Genomic DNA, 21,352 nt, shown 5'->3' on the forward strand with positions numbered 1-21,352 from the left:
ATTGAAGAATTTTATTGAAAAAGCTGCTTTATGTGCATGTGCCCTAGAAACAATAATTATTATGAAGCAATTCTTAGTGTATATGAGTAGCAGTGAACAGGGATATTAGCTCTCCCTACTTTTAAACAAAATCATTTTTTCAACAGTTGAATAATTTTGTATTAGTGAATAAGTTTCAGAATTTAGTTATGTTAAAAATATTAAACCATATATGTTTATTAATTTTTTATTTTTTTTTACATTGAATTTATTTTCATGCATTGAATATAGTTCGTTTAGTTCGCAATGCATCCGCTGCAAGATTCCCTATAGATTTGCTACTTGGGTAGGGGTGCTGCCATGATGGCGTTGTTGCATCTGCTGAGGAACTTTCAGAATTTGGAATTATAGGTACTACAGCATTCAGTTCTCTCAATCGTTTGAATCGCAGGGACATTGTTACTGCTGCAACGATTGCACAGATCTAAAAAGAAACAAAGAAGTTAAGACACTTTAGTTTGAATGGAGTTTTCTCTACGGTGTTTTGAGTAAACCTGACGCATTATATTCACATTTTAACATTGTGTATAAATTTGTTGTCTAAGTTAAAATTATCATTTAAGCATTATGTCATTATAAAATCTACCGTACCTAGCTTCGGTATGTTCGAGTTGCTTTTGTTCACATGGAGATTACTATTTACAAAAACACTTATCTCAAATGATTCATCTTGTTGCCTTATGTGACATTAGGGGGATATAGGCAATGACCCTCTCAAGAACTGCCCCACTTTTTTTTTCAGTTTTTAATGAAAATTTGGAAGATGCTAGTTTTTATTCTGACTTTTATGGTTCCTCATCTTTTCACTGAGCTGCTTATTGACTAATAGCAGCGATGACACAGGCGAGCGTAGCATTAAAAAAAAAACTATTTTTCTTATTTTTTTAAAAGACACATACGTTAAAATTGAATTTTAAATTCTTGATGATTGTAGATATGTTTCTTTGGTTCAATATAATGGATATAAAGTTATCTTAAATTCAATATAGTTTACTAAGATTAAGGTCAGCATAAATCAAGAATGTTTATTCCTGTATGTTTACAGGGGTAGGCGAGCTGGTCCACCATGCATGGTCCTCAAAAATTCCAAACTGATAAATAGGTTTATGACAAGTTTTTCTTTACATTTGCTAATTCTTGGATATATAATTCATACGAGTTATTATAATTTATATTTCCAAATGTGAATTTTTCTTTTCAGTTAATGTTCCTTTATATCAGGAGTGTAATTTTTAAAATAACATGGAATTTTTTGTTAACTTTTATGTCATATAAATTGATTGTATTAAAAATTTAAACTGTTGCCAATTTATGAAATGTGTATTCAGGGCAATTCCTAAGAACTGCTGCTGAAAATATCAAGAAAAATAAGAAGCAGGGTTGGAATGATTTAAAAATATTTAATTTAAAAAAATCATTGATTTGAATCAGATGATTTTTTTTTTAAATCACAGATTTATCCTAAAAATATTATTTATACAGTACTCCATTAACTTATATATTATACTTAAGGCTGTGATAATAAACCATTGATATGAAATCTCATTGATAATAAATGTTTTATTCATGGAATGAAGAATTAAGTTAATAAATTAAAGAAACAAAATTACTTTTTCTTTTCTTCAAGAGCTTAAATGAGATAAAAATTTAACTTTTAAATTATAATTTTTCATTTCATATCATTTTTATAGTTTAATGTGCTCATTGTAGTATGTAATATAATTTACTGTTTTATTATCAATAAATATATTTCAATATAAGTAATTTGAAACTTATCTACTTGTAAATAAAGATTTGTTCTGTTAAGGATAATTTATTTTTGAAAATGTTTTCTAATCTAAATTAGTTTACTTTTCATTCAACAAATTGATTCTTCATCTTTGCAATTTATTAATATTTTTAGTTAGATAAAAAAATAATAAACTGACTTCATTTATTCAGTAATTAGTTACAATAATTAAATAATAATATTAACCTTCTCTTTTTTTAGTATTAAGAATTTCAGTTGCAACATTGTTAAATAATATCAAATATTATTTATACATTTTGTCAGATCATTAAACGCGAAAGCAATTTTTTTTTAAAAAATCCAATGTTTAATGTATACATTCTTAAACAAAACATGATTTTTATTAAGCATGATTAAATACCTGTTGCGCCTAGGGCCACTAAAACTCTTAAGCACGCCTTTGGATATTTATACTGATTTAAATTTTGGTATAATATAATTTAAGCCTCCTTCCTATTTCTCAATTGTGATTTGTCTGATTTTTTTTTTTTTGTGTTTAAACTTTTTTTTTACTTAAATATCGTTTTACAACATGTAAAATTTACATTTTCTACTTTAATTTTGATAAGGATTCTAAAAAACATGTGAAGAACACTAATTACAGAACACTCTGTAAAACTTTTATATTTTTGACCATATCAAAGTCAGAAGAACATTTGTGATTGCAGAAAAAAAAGGAAAAAAATCAGATGTCAAAACCAAACAAATCATTGAGGAAACATTTAAAAACATATACATTTTACGACAGTAAAATTCACAAATTAATATATTTCAATAATTTAATTTGCATACAAGTTTTAATTCTACTTCGAAACATCTTCAGTGCAAAATACCAACAACAAAAAAGAAGGCGAGGAAAATTTATATTGATTAGCAAATTTTAACGTTACCTTTATAAGGACATATTTGATTACTGAAAGAAAAAACGTTTTAAACTTTTATCAGACAATCAAACTGATTTGATATATTCAATCTTGCCTTTCAGAATAAGGATTTTTGTTTTGTTTTTTCCTTGTTTAAATATTATTCCACAAACATTAATGTTAATTGTTTTTGACAAGGATTCTAAAACACGGGTCAGGGAATTTTATTTTGACTCTAAAAAGCAACAAAAGTTTTTTTTTTTTTTTTTTTTTTACAAAAAACCTTGAAAATTCTTACATTATACCTGGAAAATAAACAGTCTTAGAATTGTCAGTAACAGTAATAAATTGTTGAGATTCGATTTGAATAATTCTAACATCTATTACAATTATTTGTCATAAAAATTCCACATTTTAGTGAAACTTATCCTTGTTTCCATCTTCATTCAATAATATTTTTTGCACAAAAAATCTAATATTCAACGTTGAAAATAAAAATTGCATTATATATGTTACCGGCAAAGTATGAAACGCCGGCATCATATAAAATACCTGACGTTTTTATGGAAAGTATGAAATATGAGAAGTATTACATGCCGTATATTCCGGCGTATAACGCGCACTTTTAATACAAAAAATAACATTAGAATTTACGAGTGCGCGGTATACGCCGAATATAAAAAAATTATAGATTAAAAAAATTTAAATATAGAAAAATACTTTTCTTTTAAAGAAATAACATTCCTTTACCAATATACTTTATTGATTTTCGCTATTACATAAATAGTTCATTATCTCAGAATCACATTATTACTCTTGCAACTGTACCCTCACATACATGACAAATTCAATTCTTTTATTTTTCAAAAGATAGGGGAAAAACTTTTTATTTACGATCTTGAAAGACGAGATATTGCAAATGTACAATCCAAATTTTCGTGCGCGTTATACGAAGAGTATATCTTAAAATTTAAAAAAAGTATTATAAATTACGGGTGAGCGTTATGCGCCGAAATAAACGGTACTTTCCCTAGGCATTGTATATTATGCCTAGGGCAAAGTATGAAATAAACGTCCTGATGAGATTATTATGTAAATGATGTGCATGTTACTGGGAATGATCGAAATCGGTGGTTGTTGACTTTCACCGGTGAATGTTGACAAATGACAATCACATAGTTGCTTGGTGAATGCCCGAAATATTTATTACATCCTATTTGATATGAATTTATTTGTGTATATAATTACATTCATTCGATATTTTAATACTTTCTGACGATAGATTAGAAGAAACATCAGTGTTTGGAGTATCGGGCAAATGTACACCGGGCAGTGGCACTTGACCTTAAAAAAACATAAGTGTAGGGTATACCGGGCAATGGCACTTGACCTTAAAAAAACATCAGTGTAAGGTATACCGGGGAAAAGGCACTTAACTAGACCTTTGGTAAATGTTCGAAATATATATACTAGATCTAGTTAAGTGCCATTGTATACCCTACACTGATGTTTTTCTTAAGGTCAAGTGCCATATTGCCCGGTATACCCTACACTAATGCTTTTTTAAGGTCAAGTGCCATTGTTCGGCATATCCTACGCTGATGTTTCTTTAAGGTTCAATGCCACTGCCCATGTATACCCTACACCAGTGCCGTAACTTCACCCCTCGGGGCCCTGGGGCAAACATTTTTGGCAGAGGCCCGTTCAAAAACTTTCAGTACTCCATCTCTAATCGTCATTTTAGCTATTTATGTATTATGTTAGCGAATATGTTTATGAAAACAAGTTATTTGTTCGCATATAAATAGGATAACAAAACATTGTAAGTTTTCCACATGGCAAAATACAAAATTTCAGCGAAATCGATTAATCCTGAGAAATTAAATTTTAAAAAAGTCGTACTTATAAAATTCAATTTCTCAGGAACTAATCAACCAATTTCGCTCAAATTTTGTATTTTCCATGTGGAATTCGATACTTTAAAATGATTTAAAAAAATATGCCTTACGATTCAAAGGTTTTCAGACTATTATTGTCCCGTAGTGGACTGATCGTTAAAACACGGTTCCCAGCAGATCACCGAAGTCAAGCATCACTGGCTGCTGTCAGTGTGCGGATGTGTGACCACTTGGATCAGTCTGCGTAGGGACCGAGGGTGTGCAGTATTGGTCCTCCTTAAACTGTTCTACCATAAAGTGCTCGACTTTGCGTGCAGATCGCCGGGCTACCGAAGCGGGGGTGCCATCCCCTCTGCAGAGGATCAAACCTCAAGGGATGTTTCCCAGACCGTCGCCAATGGCCTATTGTGTAGCACTAGTGCGACGTAAATGATCAACAACATCAGACTATTATTAAATAATAAATATTTACTAAAAGTTATTTTTTGCATGGAATTATCTTTAGATAAAAGAATTTTATAATAGTGTGCAAAAATTTTTCAATTCCCTTAACATTTGGGGGTCCAAACTTTGGATAGCTCACCCGACCCAACTATTGGGACCATATTTCCCAGATTACAGCTACCTCCTATATTACGGGGGTTAGAAAATCGAATCTGTTGAACAAAAGTTATGTTTATTCAGAGAAAGTATGTTTTTGTGTCTGATTGCGTAACTTAAAATAAAATATCGTGCACTAATTAATTTGCATATTTGAAGTTACACCCTCGAATTATTAGGATGGAGCCCTAGAACGTGAAGATCCGATCATTAAATCAAAAGCTATTCAGGGTGGTACATTTTTGGTTCACTGCACGTAAATGTTACCAATTTACGGCATCTCACCTAGGAAATATGACTGGGGGGGGGAAGCTATTCATGTTGTCTCCTCTTGTCCCCCATGTCCACAGTAGCCTCCTTTTCCTCTAAATATAATGCTAATCATAAAATACCAATTTTATAAACCTGTTGAATCCGGTTACTATACCGTTAGGAAGGTCTTTTCAAGACAAAATCATTATAATAATTAAAATTATTTTTTAGTTTCAAATCTAAAAGTTTTTGATCGAGTTATGGAAACTGAAGGAAATTATAAAATTTTTTTTCTATCGGCACATATATCCACATTTTAAAAAGTCCTAATTGAAAAATTATACAGAAATTTTTTCTCTATTACATACATCGATTAACAAAAAACAAAGTTGCTTTACTCCAATATGGACAGGACCTTAGAAAATATAGCTACATTTTGAAAAGAATTCGTTCTTGAATATTTGGCCTATGTATTCATGACGCCCTGTAATCATATCGCTGGTTCAAAACTAAAACGACACTTCTGCACTCACTTCTCATTCAAATAACATGAGAAGATCGTGCAGAAGTGTCGTTTTAGTTTTGAACCAACGATATGTGGCAAAATTATGACAAAGAGTAATAGTTTTTTTTTTTTTTTTTTTTTTTTTTTTTTTTTTTTTTTTTTAATGAAAGAAAAATGAGAAAAAGCCAAAGCATATTTGCTAATTTAAAAAAAAAATCTTCTTAATGGTTTGTCATGGCAATAAATTTTAATTGCTACGGATTTCTAAGCTAATGTTCATAGCTTTTTTATTAAATTACATGCGTTTTTTTATTAAATTAAATATGATTTCTTTAATATAAAATAAAGATTGCATTTCATTTTTTAATGGAAACGAAGTTGCTAAAAACCCTAAAAATTCGAAGTTCCAATTAAAAAAATTTAAAGGTCCTAATAATTTCAAATATATAAAATAAGAACAAAATCCATGCACACAATATACGGTAAAATTATCAATTAAAGTACTATACAAATAAAATTTTATATACGAACATAAAAAAAAGCAATTTTTATCTTACCATTCTTATAAAAGAATTCTAACAGTATATAAATATAAAATTTAAATGTAGTAAATGAGTGAGACATGGTGAACTGAAGCGGCAGCAGGTGGTCAGGTTGCCAGGTTTGGAGAGGCGACACCGAGGAGGGACCAGCTCAAGCCTTGCTAGAGACAAGACGTGTTTTTCTCTGCTCCGCAATTATGCCGTATCACCGAACTGCCCGCGGCGGAAAAGTTTTCCCTTCCGGCCGCATGCCAGCATCAGACTTATATGAGACATCTTCGATCGTCAAAAGGTTTTTACCGGCCAGATCTATGAACTACGCACTTTACTCAAAGTTTCTTCTAGAACAAACTACTGATATCGTGGAACTTCGTAAGCTGCGAGATTCCATTGGAGAGATTTCTACCTCAACACCAAGTAGATATTACAACGAACTCTTTAACGCAGCGGTGTCCGCAATTCAAACTGTTGAGTCGAGTCAAAAGAAGCCAACTGCCTCAACTACAATGGAGACAACTATCACTGAGACAGCGGAAATCCCTGTGACCATCCCAGAAAGTAGTGTTACTAATGAAATAGAGACTGAGCCCGTTTCCGAGCACAGTGTTCCGAATAATATCACAACTCCTTCCAGTAAAGATTTGAATATGGATATAGACGAAGAGACATCAGCCTCTGAACCTGAGATCCAAAATAGAAACAACAAAGAGCCACCAGCTAAAAAGAGAAAGAAGAGGAAGAAAAAGTCTGCCGCAGCTACAGAAAATGTTGACCCATCCATGACCCAGAAAAGCTGCACTCCTCCGGAATCTCTTTTCATGCCGGAGCCCACCCCTATTACTGCATCAGAACCTACGGAGGAGACTACCAACAAAGCCACAGAGCCTTCCACTTCAGTAGAAAAAGCTCAGCCAGTTAAAAATGCTAAAGTCCTCATCCGTGGCCTTCCTGATGATTTTAGTACAGATGAAATATCCCTTGAATTAGGGAAGCGGAACATTGAAATCCTGAAAATAGTCCAGTTTAAGAAGAAAGTGGGTGAAGCCTTTAGGCCCCTCCCCCTGTACCTCATCGTTATGCCAATGCTAGCCAATCACGAGATGATCTACCATATTGAGAGCATCAAGCAGATCCCGATCAGCATAGAGAAATACCACGGCGGCCGGCGGCCGCTGCAGTGTTTTCGATGTCAGAGTTTCGGCCACACCCAGCGTTCCTGCTCCTCCAGCCCAAGATGCATGAAATGTGCCGAAGGGCACTATTCATTCCAGTGCAGAAAGAGCCGAGACTCCCCAGCTAAATGCTGCAACTGCATGCAAAACCACACCTCAAATTTCACTGGGTGCGAGGCCCGTCCCAGTCGAAAGAGAAAAACGACCAAAGACACGCCTACTTCTACAGCCCACAGACTTGTTAGCCTCATCAGTGAACTTAAAGACTTGCTGAAGGACCAAGACGTACTGCATCTTCTCACAACTTTAATCCAGGGGAATTCCCCATACAACTGATGTACTACTGAATCAACTCATGCCTCACCTCATCATGGACTTATTATCTGATCCTAACTTAGAACTTTGAACTGTATATGACCTCTGGACTAAATGCCAAAACAGTATAGATGAATCGGTCAGAAGCGCTTCGCGCTTAACACCGAGATTCCACTCATATTAATCAATCAATCAATGTAGTAAATGAGTTAATGCAAACATTTACTTACCTCCTAATAAATAAATTTACATTTGGTTTTCTTGTTTTCCAAGGAAAAAATTTATTAAGAATGGGAATTATTGATATCACGATTTATGTTTGAAAAAATGAAGTTGCAAATAATTTAAAAAAATTTTAATTAAAGTTAAATTTTAATTTAAAAAATTAAACAAAACAAAAGGTAACAGAAAATTTATATCTGAATTAAAAATGGTTAATTTAAATGACGCAATTAAATGAGTTAAAAACTGGAATTTAACTGCAACGTTTTACGTTTGTCTCAGAAAAAATCTCTTGACAAAATGACCTAAGTAAATGTTAACAGAGTCATCCCCTTGGATCCCTTAAAAGCTTACATCCGTTTTCCTAGAACATCTAGATAATTGCTAGTTTAAGACAACTTAAGGGACATATAGATGGTACTGTAAATATATGACATTTTATAAAAGCACAAAAGAGCCCAGGGTCATAAAAATGATTAAGGCAATTTAAAGAAGGAAAAGGTCATTTTCCCATGGTGTAAAAGGAGATGGCTATTTTTTGAGGCGTCAGATAACTGTGGGTCAATTCTGTGGGGGTATGAAGGTTTTAACACCTTCATACCACCCACAGTCAAAAGATGCTTTCAAATATATCTATTAGTCTCAGTGTAGAATGCATTTTTCAGGATGCAAAGCAGTGGTGCTTATTTTAGTTTTCTAAACACTTGTTACGTTTTTTTTATGATGTGCTCCTCTTCTCTTTTCGTGTTTTTGTTTTAAATTTTTTTAATAAATTAAAAGTTGTAATTTGTAGAAAAAAATTGAAACAAAACCGAAGCATTTTTCTTGGGGGGGATTTCTATTTCAATTTGAAAAATAGCTATTAAATTGGGAAAAAAAGTAGTTTCTTTTCTGAAATTCTCAATTCTGCTTTACTTTATTGTAGCGATTGTCAAATTTTCAGAAGGGGAGGTTAAAGATTTCGATTTGGAAAATAGCTTTAAAGTCGAAAATAAGAGTTAAATATAAATTTTACTCGACTTTATTCCTGCGAATGTCTGAAATTCAGAAGGGGTGAAGTATATTCTTCACCCCCTCACTTTAAGAAGAAAATAAAATTTTCTTTTTGAAAAATAGCTTCAAATTTTTTTTTTCTTTTTTTTTTTTTAAAAAAAACAATTTTACTGGACTTTATTATTTCAAATGTCTAAATTTCTGAAGATACAAAAAAAATTTAGCCCTCCTTTCTTTATATCAGAAGAAATTAAAGTTTTCTATCCCCTTACTATAATTTAAGAGGAAAATGAAGTTTTCTGTTTGGAAAATATCGTCGAAGTTATGAAACAAAAAAATTTTTTTCTTCTAAAATTTTCAACTTCACTTGATTTTATTCTATTAATGTCTAAATTTCAGAAGATGAGAAGCAAATTTTTCGCCCCCTCACTTTTATTTCAGAAGAAAATAAAGCTTTCTATTTGGAAAATGGATTCAAAGATGACATTTTTTTTTAGTTACCAATTTTTATTATTTTTGAGCACTTTGAAATTTCAGAAGGGGCGGAACACTATGTTCGCCCCCTCATTGCTATTTCGGAAGAAAACAGAGTAAAAATTGGAAATAAAATACTTTTTCTACTTTACTTTTCCAAAAGTCAAAAAACATATTAATCGCCCATAACAGAATAACTTGATGTATATCTCTTCAAAGCTGAAAAAGAATAGCTTTTTTTCCCCTCTAAAATTACCTATTTTACTAGACTTCGTCTTGGCGAATAACTAAATATCAGAAGAGGCAAGGCACATAAATGTTAGAAGAATATAAAGTTTTCTATTTCAAAAATAGCTTCAAAATTGAAAAAAAAAATTTCTTTTTAAATTACTGATTTTATTTGACTTTATTTTTGTGAGTGTCTAAATTTCAGGAGGGGCGAAACGCATCGTTTGCCCCATCATCTAAATTTTAGAGGGACCCTCTGCCACTGGGTCTGACGCAATCAACTACATGCAGCTGAGGCCTTTCCCCTTCTCTATAAAGCGTGTTTGTTCTTTTAAGAAAGGGAAATAATTTGTGAAAAGGTGTTTTACCGTTTTTTACCCTTCCCTTTATGTTATAGTAGGTACGCAATTACAAAAAAGAAAATTTTCATCAACTCTATCTTAACACAATTTCTTTCCTACATATATATAATTAGAGTGCTTTATTTTGAAAGAAAAAAAAACATGATGTGGTCTCTTCATATGGGGCCCCTTTGATCGTCGGGGCCCCGGGGCGGTGCCCCGGCTGCTCCGACGTAGTTACGGCCCTGCCCTACACTGATGTTTTTTTAAGGTTCACTGCCCTGTATACCCTACACTGATATTTTTTTAAGGTCAAATATCATTGCCCGGTATATATTTGCTCGATACTCCAAACACTGATGTTTCTTCTAATCGATCGTTAGTAGTAAGTATTAAAATATAGAATAAATGTAATTCTATCCACGAATAAGTTAATATCAAATCGGATGTAATAAATTATTTAGGACATTCACCAAAGCGACTATGTGATGTCTACATTCACCGATGAAAGTCAACAACCACCGATTTCGGTCATTCACAGTAACATGCACATCATTTACATAGTAACCTCATTAGGACGTTTATTTCATACTTTGCCTAATAGCACCGGCATTATATCTGGCCTAGGCAATGTGTGAAATATAAATCATTTCATACTTTGCCGGCTAGTTTTAGGCATTATATATAATGCCAGATTTCATACTTGGCCGGTAACACATACATAAAATATGGTCTTGATTTACAATGAAATTTTCTGGAAATGTCAAGCAATTTTTTTTTCTGAAATTAGACGGAGACCCTGGAAAAAAATGTGTATTAAGACGGTAATTACGAAACAACCTATTATATCAATAAAAAAATTTAAAAAAACGGACCACCCTGAATAACTTGATATAATGATCGGATCTTCACGTTCTAGGACTCAATTTTAATGGATCGAGGGATTGACCTTAAATATGGTGATTAAAGTGCAGACGATATTTTAAGTTACGAAATCCGACAAAAAACGTACTTTTTCTGAATAAACATACCTTTTTTTTTCGACGGATTTGGATTTCTGACCTCCAGAATATGGTCCGCTTCCCCTTAGTTTGGTCCTCTTAATGTTAATTTTACTTTTAGCGTATTTCGTTATATCTCGAGAATTTTTTAAGTGAATTGAAAAATTTTTGAGCACCATCATAAAATTCGTTTTTTCAAAGATAATTCTATACAAGAAATAAATTTTAGTAAGAATTTATTATTTTATTTTGTAAAAATCGAAAAAAATTAAGGTTCACAATTTTTACGTCATTTTCTAAAGTATGCAATTTTACATGGCAAAATATAAAATTTGAGATAAATTGATATTTAACTATGCGACTTTTTTTAAAATTCGAATTTTGTATGTAAAATTACATACTTTAAAATGATGTAAAAAACTTAGCAACTCAAAATTGTTTCGACTATTATTTAATAAAATAATCAAAAATAAATATTTTCTAAAATTTATTACTTGCATGGAATTATTTTTGGATAAACGAATTTTATAATTGTGTGCAAAGATTTTTTTAATTCATTGAAAAAGTTCTTGGGAGACATGGCGAAATACGCAAAAATTAGCATTTAGAGGCCCAAAATTTGGACCGCTCTCCTGATCAAACTATTGGGACTGTATTTCTCAGATTGTGAATCCCCATATTTTGGGATCCGATTCCATTAAAAAAAAATGTGTGTTTATTCAGAGAATGTACGTTTTTTGTGTCTAATTTCTTAACTAAAAATATTGTCTGCACTTAATTAGTATATTTAAGGTCCAGGTCACACTATCGAATCATCAAGATTGGGTACTTTGGAACTTGAAGATCCCATCATTAAATCACAAGGTGTTCGTGTTTTGTTTTGCGCACTGTACATTAGAAGAAGGACTTAAAGATAAATTTCTTCGAATACATACCGCCATAATAACATCCAGTAGCAACAGTCCAAGAAGTCCAGCATGCATAGACTTTGCCAGGAAATCTATTCTTGAGTTACATCCCTATTGAATATTAATATATTTGTAAAGGAAATAAAATATTGAGCCTGATTTTTTTTTACAGAAACTTTCGTACAAACTATGCTAGCTTCCTGCTCTGCTCATAAAGAAAAGAGTGGCGTAAAAAAAAAAAAAAATTGTTCGATCTTCTGCCATATGAATTATACTCAAGTAAGTCTTATTTTTATAGGTTTTTTTCCAGTAGAGTTTTTACAAGCCTTTTTATCTGTTTCGTTCTAACGATAGAAGTTCGTCGAACTTGTAAAATAGTATGTATTTTTTTTAATCAGTTAAAGTATTAAAATAACGAAATTTGGTGTTAATTCGTTACTTATTATAAGGAGTGAAAAGATGGTCTGTGTCACGTCAAGTTTGGCTGCAAAAACGGCTGTAGGTATGTAACAAACAAAAAAACTGTACTGGTAATGTAGCTACACATATTATTATACTACTGTTTGAAATATCTTTCAACACAGCTAGTTATATATAAAGTTATATTTTGCATGGCATTTATCTTTAGATAAATGAATTTTATAATTGTGTGCAAAATTTTCAATTCACTTAAAAATTTCTCGAGATAGTGTGAATTACACAAAAGGTAAAATTAACATTATAAGGGATCTAATTCGTTCTCCTGTCCGAACTATTGGAACCATATTTCCCAGATTGCGGCTACCCCTATAATTTGAGGGTCAAAATTCCTAATTCCATCAAAAGTAAAAAAAAGTGATATTGGTATGTTTATTCAGAGAAAGTATGTTTTTTTTCTTTTTGTCTAACTTCGTACCTTAAAATATCGTCTGCACTAATTAATTAGAATATTTGCGGTCACCCGTTTGAACCTTTAAAATTGAGTTCTAGAAAGTGAAGATTTGATCATCAGATAAGAAGTTATTTATGGTGGTCCATTTTTTATTTTGTGCACGGCACTACTGCATCGTAGTTCAAATTCTATTTTTCCGTATAATGTAATAGTTTCGCACAAAGTGAAAAAAAAAGAAAAGAATATTTATTACGGATTTCTGTTTTTTTTAAAATTTACTTAGAGTATAAGGTATCATTGAGAAGGAAGGTCGCTTACTTACAATCACATGAATTTCGCTATCAATAACAGGTTCTAAGTTATGGCAATATCTCAGGTTGATACAGCAGCTTTCAGGAACTCGTGGTTTACCTTTCGCCCAACCAGTGAAAAACCAAGAAGTATAACCGGTACTACCACAGCACCTGAACTGTTTCAAAATAGAATATTACTATACATATGAAAATATATTAATTCAAAAATTTAACACTGAATTAATTTATATATTTAACACAAATTTAACTGTGTAGAAGCCGTTTGCAAATGGAGGGGATATATAGGGTAAAATTAACGATCGCCACTTAACAAATGGCATTTAAAAAATTATCTGCTTGTCGCCAATCGTTCGCCAGTTTTATTCGTCAAAAATACATCCCATGTATATTATATTATTATTTTTTTTAAAAAATAAGTATGGAATCATCGTGAATATTTCACAGTTTAAAAATAATTTTATTTCACGCTTGTTTCGTAAAATTTTCCTCGGAGTTCTTAACATTCTTAAAAAAGTTGTTTCTTAAAATTAGCGTGTGCATTTTATTGTTATTTTAACTTTTTTTTTTTTTTTTTTGAAAAAAAATTTGGAATTCTTGTGAGCATTTTATAATATTCGGAAAAATACTTCATTTCACGCTTATTTCTTAAAATCTTTCTTCATTTCAGAGATGAACCATGCATCGTTTACCATGCTTTGAGAAATAATTCAAAAAATGCCTCTTGCAATTAATATCTACAGTGTATTTTAATCACTTTAAATTTTTGAAGAAGTGGCCAGTAGTAAAATTTCCTCATTTTGCCCTGTAAGGGTAGGTTGTGGCAACTAGTTTTATATATATATATATATGAAATAAGATCTGTACATCAGTGCTTTGTCTCTGAACTGGAAACATACAAAGTTTAGTCAAAATGAATGCTCCAGTTTCATAGGTGTACTACAACGCTACATTTAATAAATGTATTCATTAAAAATGCATATACATGCAGAGGTTGCATAAACAAGTTTTCAATAGTCGTCAATAGATAATGATGGAAGTTCGTCATCACAGTATTTCAGTGGAAACAAAACGGGCAAAAAACAACGCTTTCGCAAAATTTAACAACTGAAATAATTATTATTGTCTATTGTACGTTTTAAAAAAAGAAAACTATTATTATATATTTATTTATTTATTATTATTATTATTACTTTGAAGATCGCGGAATTTTGAACAGAAAATTTCTAAGTTAGGGTTTAATATTTAATTCGTCAAAAAACTATTAAAATACAATAAAAAGTATTACTTGCAATGAAGAAAAATTATTATTGCTATTATTCTAAACAAAATGGCGTAATTTTGCATAAGAAAAAATCCTTAAGTTCAGCATTTGATTAATCTAAAACAATTAATGCAATAAAATGTTTTAAGTGTAATAACGGAGACTTAAATAAAATAAGTCAAACTGTCAGATTTGAAGAGAAATTTTTGAACTATTCAGACCTAATAATCTTAAAACAGTTATTTTTTAAATAAAGAATTAAAAAAATTTATTTTTTATTAAAAAAATTTATTTTAAACAACTGTTTGCTTTAAATACAAATGAAATCAAAATGTTTTAATCTGCAGATGCGTTAAAAAAATCGTTATTTTAATTTTACAATTTATTCAAAAGAGATACACGCAATCATGCGATTTTTCATGTAATGGTTCCTCAGTTAATATAATTTGCTTTTAACCAATTAATTCAATTCTGAGAAAGAAGATTTCTACTTAAATTTCAAATATAAATTGTGTTATTGATTCCATGAAGTTATGAATTAATCTAATTTGTCGAACACGTTTCTGTGGAAGATCGGAATAAATTAATTTCTATAACCTTCGTTGGATCTCGATATTCGCATTGTCATTTTGGAGAAGGCTCGGAAATATTTATTGATAATTATTTTTATTTTACAACAGCAGATGTCTACATTCAGCATGCACTGACGGTGAATGTTGACTAAAATATTTTTGTAAAACTTCATTATTTTTATATTACACTGACAATTTTTTACATTCATCATGCAGTGATAGTGAATGTTGAATAAAATATTTTTATAAAAAATCATTATTTCTATATTTTATTGGAAAATATCGATATTAAGCCCGCATATATGTGGAATAAAATATTTTTTATAAAATATCATTATTTTTTTATCTTGCATGCAAATGTCGACATTCAGAATGCACTGTTGAATTATGTATTTTTTATAAAATGTCATTGTTTCTATCTTACACCAATAAAAGCCGATATTTAGATTATACTGGTGGCAGGTAAAAATAACGTAAAGAAACTTTTTTTTATCCAACAATGCAATCCTAAATACCAATATTTTCCTATGTCGGAGTGGAACAATGAAATTAATGATTAAATTTCGAACATTCACCGAAGTGAATATGTGACTGTCGACATTCACCAAAGAAAGCTGACATTTACCGATTTTTAGACTTTCACGGTAATATACATTAATCAATTTTCCTCTGAATCTAATGAAAATTAAAGAAGTTATTGTGTCTGCTTGTATGAAAAAAGTTTTTTAGAGTATCATATTGCTATCAGTAATATTATTTTCCTTGCCGCGTTTACAATGCGTTCTCTCAATTTAACTTGCAACGAAACAAACTAATTCAATAAACACCGCAAGCATGCTATGATACTATCCAAAAATAACAAATGGTGATATTTTACACAAATATGGTTAAATAGGGAATAACACTCACAACATGGCAAATCTTTGTGATATTAATTTTCTCACATTTTTTACGACAAACGATCTTTTACAATTATAGAAAACTTTTATGAATGGCAAAATTACGCGTAAATTTAAATACAAATCACAGTAATAAAGCTTCCTAGAATAGCCTGGTTCTCAAATCACCTAGTAAAAACAACGTAAGCGGAGGAATACAATAGAAGTTTTCTAAATTTCTTTCGGTCTTAGGAAACTTGTTATTTTACACTCAGTCAACCATTCATACAAAAATCTGTCTTTACTTAAATCGATATTTAAGCGTGCGTATCTGTTTTATTTATAAGACTTACGATTTGACAATGTTCTCACACACATAAACTGTCAATTGTGTCGAAACACATTAAAATGAAATATTAATGTTTATAACCGAATTGTGGTTAAAGTTACTCACTATAGATTGTAAAGTGTTCAACATGACATTTATTTCATTATTGGCATTATAATTCCCCATAGTGGTGCTCACGGCAAAACGCAACGTAGCTTGAAGTTTGTCCGTATAATAAAACCCCGCAATGAAGAAAAGAACTTGAAAAATTAATAGCAAAGCATAGGTCATAGCAAGCTGAAAAATAAATGTATATTATATTATTACATAGTGAATAAGTGACAAGATTAATTTGTATGTTAAATATTTCAAGTCACAGCATTTTAATGGCAGCAATCAAATTTCTTTCCCTGCCTTGCAATTTCTGTGTTCTTGCTAATTTCTTCTTGATCGGTTAACTGAATGGATAGTAATTCGAATTTTGTTGATAACTCGTATAAAGTTCAATATAATGAAAGTATTGCACAATAATGATATGAATAATTGCAGCAATTGTAAAAAATATGGGGCCAGTCCGTTGCTACAGTATCGTACGAACTAAAGTTATTAAGAAAAATTTAGGTAAAAAAGATGTATATAAACAATCATGTGTCGTTTCTTCGATATTGTGCTCAGTAAAGTAGCGATGATAGGAACTTAAGCCCTAGCCGTTACCAGAGATAGAACCTCGGTCCTTTCATATAATGACTATAAAGTGCATTTACTATTGTGCCATGCCGACCTGGTGGCCGAGTGGTTAGCGCGCCTGACTGCGGAGCCGCTGGTCGCGGGTTCGAATCCTGCTCAGGGCATGGATGCTTCTTTCTCTCTGTTCCCTTCTCCTTTGTGTGAATGCGACCCACCCTATAAACGGGTTTGTGGTTGCGTGACGTGGGTAACGCTACTCCACCGCCGTGGCTTCGCCACAGGTGCCCACTGGGTAACGTGAAGAGAGTAGCAGTCCCGGCATATGAGGCCAACGGGACAATACATCCCTAGCGCTCGCCATTAAAAAAAAGAAAAATATTGTGCCATTGTGACGTATAGACCTAAATGTATAATCGAATTAATTTTTTTTAAAAGAAAACCTAATTACAAAAAATTTGAAAACATGAACAATAAAATCAAAGCTTATTTTTTTAAAGAAAATTCTTTTCGCACCAGTAGTTTAAAAAACACAGAAAGGAGCATAAGTTATCGCACGTCAGTAACAGAATCTGTTCATCAAGTCTATGTAGGAAATTATTTTCCAACAAAGTAAAAAGACTGAAAAAGGTTTACCAAGTTTTTACAATTGGATTATTCCCACATTCTTTTAGTTATAAAATATTTATAATAAAACTGTTCACATGAAATAAACTTATTACTTACAATTCCAAAATAACTAATACTCTGGTTGAAAAGAACATGACCTGTAAAAAAACTAGCAGCCAATAAGGCGATTCCTGTACAACAGCAATAGTAACAGAAGGTTCCAACTTCATTGATACCAGTCTTATCAACGAAAAAGTCCCTCAGTACAGTATATAGCAATACACCACAACAGAATAGAAGTAATCCTTGTATCTAAAATGAAATAATAATTATACATAAACAAGTTATGCGTTCGTAACAAATTACGCAAGGGAAAAACAAGAACACAAATGAAATCTGTGAAATCATTGTAGAAGAAGGCGTATGTAATAAACATCGAAAATAGGTTTAATTGGAGGTTGGAATCCCCGTCGAAACGAATTCCGCATCCGGCTTGCACCGATCACAGTACTGACGTGAAATATCTTCAGTGGTAGATGGATCATGGGTTAGAGTTTCCATGCCGTCAGGCTAACCGGGGAAGGTTCTCGTGGTTTTCCTCTCCATGTTACGCAAATGCGTGTTAGTTCCATCAAAAAAGTCCTGCACGAAGGCAAATTTCTCTCAATACTTAATCCATGAATTTCCTTTGTCTTCTGGATTGGGTTTAAAATTACAAGGCTGAAGAGTTGAACATTGGTAGCCGTAAACTAAAAATTAGGTTGGCCGTTCAATGACGGTTGTAAAATAAAATAAAACCATTACGGAGCTAAGTCTTGAACTTCGGAATAAGGGTGCTGGGTGTATTACGGATGTAATTTTTCAGGCATTTCATCGTATTCAGAACATTAAGCGTGATAAAATAGTTTTAAAAATTCTAAATTCACGCAACGTCCATTTAATATCACTATTGTAAATGTATATTTATTACTTGTAAAACGAATTGTTGATTTTTAATATCTTTTCAAAAATGACTAATTAAAAAAAAATAATTGGTGGTTTAGGCGTCATTTTTTGAATCCATTTGTATTTTTTCTTGAAGAACAATTTTTATAAAAGAAGTTTGAAAATATATATGCTCGGTAATATATATGCACGGTTTTCTGTAATGACCACCATTAATGCATATTTTTAAAATAAAGTGAAAAAAAGTAGACTTTTTAGAAGATGCCACAAACTAATCTTGGAGTGAGGAATAACCAAAACACTATTGAAATATTACATGTAGGTAGGTACTTTATTTACGTCGAACTAGAGCTGCACAATGGGCTATAGGCGACGGTCTGGGAAACAGCCCCGAGGATGAACCGACATGCCATTGCAATTTTGATCCTCTGCAGAAGGGTTGGCACCCCCGCTTTGGTTGCCCGACGACCTGAGCGTGAAGTCGAGTACTCTACTTTAAAACAGTTTATCAAGAACAGATACCACACAACCTCTGTCCTTACGCAGGCTGATCAAAGTTTCTTTCGAACGATCTACTACAACCTTGAAAAAACATTTACCACTCACTCTTTCCATGCCAACAAATATCCCACCCGTCTACGATACTCCCACAAATACGAAAATATTAAAATCTCTGTCATATATTCATTTTATTCTCTAGCCTCCGGGATAGCCTGGATGGCAGGGCACTGGACTCAAGTTTGTGAGAACGGAGTTAGAATCCAGCCGGTCAAAGACTTCTCGTGTAGTAAAAGGTGACTGACCTCTGGGGGTACTGAATTGAAGATTGATCGTTCACTGGTTACAGGTCAAAATTACTATCTGTGGATGAGTGAATGGATGTATGAATCGCAGAGAGCATCCTTGTGTCGGAATTTTCTTTTAATTGCCACGAAAATGTTGGTAGCCAAAACCTTATTTTAATAAAGTAAAAATATTGCAGTTTCAAACCTTTCATCCTAGAAAGATTAAAAATTATTTTTTAAAGCTTTTTTAAAAAGTATTGTTGTTGTTAATTTACGTCGCACTAGAGCTGCACAATGGGCTATTGGCGACGGTCTGGGAAACATCCCGGAGGATGATCCATCATCACAATTTTGATCCACATGCCATCACAATTTTGATCCTCTGCGGAGGGGATGGCACCCCCGCTTCGGTAGCCCGACGACCTGCGCGCGAAGTCGAGCACTTTACGGTAGCACAGTTTAACGAGGACCAATACCGCACACCCTCGGAAAAAGTATTGTCACTTTGGTCTATGATGACGTTTTAGCTGACGTCACACTAGCGATGGGGTCAAGTTACATTGTCCATTAAAATTTCATGTCAAGGTGGATTTCAGCTGAGCATACAAGACTTTGCGAAAAGAAACCTTATAATTACCTAGATTTAAGATTATTTTCACCTTGAGCCTAGCTTTATTCAAGGATTTTTTTTCAAGCTTTAAAACCCTAAGTCAACCTCGATTTAAGGTTTTTATATAGAAGGTTATTTTCTAAGGTTTTGGATTAGGGTAATGTGCGTAGAATAGATCAGATTGCTGCCACAGATCTCGTTTTAAGGTTAGAAGGTTTACACGTAAACCGTATTACAAACCTTATTAGGTTTACATTGAAAGGTTTTTGTTGAGTGAAAATAAACCCTATTTTGCTATCTGGGAATAGGTCCGACTTGGGCGTGACGTATGTGTGTGGAAGAAGTCGAATTCTGGGCTATAGATAGCGGAACTGGAAAACAAAGAACAATCGCACCTCCTCTGCCTTAATGGCCGACGTCAGCAGCAACTTTCTTCAAACCATGTGTCGTTCCTCAGAGACAGCCAGTTTATAATAGTTAATCCAGGTCAAAAAAACATACGCATTTTTATCTTTCCAGACATTCATTGTAGAGATGAGAGACAAAGATATAGCAACGACAACAATCAAACAACTACTAATAGCAAAAGAATAACGAAGGTTAAAATTTGAAATTAAATTAATACATATAAAAATAAACCAAGAACCAATCGCATAACGACAAGCAAAAATTGCGTTAACCTGAAAGTGACGTCATTGTAAACAAAAAATATCCAGAAATAGTGTCTCAGCAAAATTGTATGATTAAAATTCGTCGCCAAACCAAGGGGCTCCCCTGTACTAGAACTTACTATACTTTATTGTATTCGATATTGAACAAATAACACATTTAAGGTAATGGTGTTTGCGGAGAGGCAGTTGATAAACAATGATTTAGAGTATAAAAAATGGAGATAGCATGAACGCTGTAATTAAATTGAATGGATCAAAAAGTACTAAACATTCATACTAAACGCTTGAGAAAAAATAAAAAACAAGGAAAAGCAATACTCACCCACAAAACTAAACTATTTATTATTAAAAATCCGTTTATGACAAAAGTCGGGATACTAACATCTAAAAGCCTATCCATAGAAATTCAAAATAACGTAACTGTGAGATATAAACAAATATATACAGATTTGGGTCTTTTTTTCCCGTTGCCATTAAAATTTTGTGTCACTAATTTTGTAAGCAGTTTTGATGTTTTCTGTCAGACAAACTATAAAGCTTTGATTATGTCATACTTTATCGAACCTGAAATTGTTTAAAATAAATAAAATTAAGTCATTACATTTTAAATTCTGCCATAGCAGGTTACATAATCATATTTGTTGTCAAATTTAAGACTTGTACGCTTATTCTTTGATCCGAT

General features: G+C 32.1%; 1 protein-coding gene across 3 annotated transcripts; it reads right to left on the reverse strand.

The window, feature by feature from the left end:
• Positions 1-241: 241 nt before the first annotated feature.
• LOC107454497 (uncharacterized) lies at positions 242-21,151 on the reverse strand. Of its 3 annotated transcripts, XM_016071707.4 has the most exons (6): positions 20,993-21,151; positions 17,777-17,971; positions 16,493-16,663; positions 13,336-13,482; positions 12,170-12,253; positions 242-463 (listed from the first exon to the last, which is right to left on the reverse strand). In XM_016071707.4, exons 1-6 carry the CDS (start codon positions 21,068-21,070, stop codon positions 254-256), a joined length of 885 nt encoding a protein of 294 aa, XP_015927193.1. In that variant the 5' UTR covers positions 21,071-21,151; the 3' UTR covers positions 242-253. The 3 variants fall into 3 exon arrangements, with proteins under 3 accessions (XP_015927193.1, XP_042898944.1, XP_015927194.1); XM_043043010.3 differs by lacking the exon at positions 16,493-16,663; XM_016071708.4 differs by lacking the exon at positions 12,170-12,253.
• Between the last annotated feature and the right edge of the window lie 201 nt (positions 21,152-21,352).

Source organism: Parasteatoda tepidariorum, chromosome 1 (assembly GCF_982258835.1).
Source record: "Parasteatoda tepidariorum strain Cologne lab strain chromosome 1, Ptep-v5.0, whole genome shotgun sequence".
Taxonomy (NCBI): Eukaryota; Metazoa; Arthropoda; class Arachnida; order Araneae; family Theridiidae; genus Parasteatoda; species Parasteatoda tepidariorum.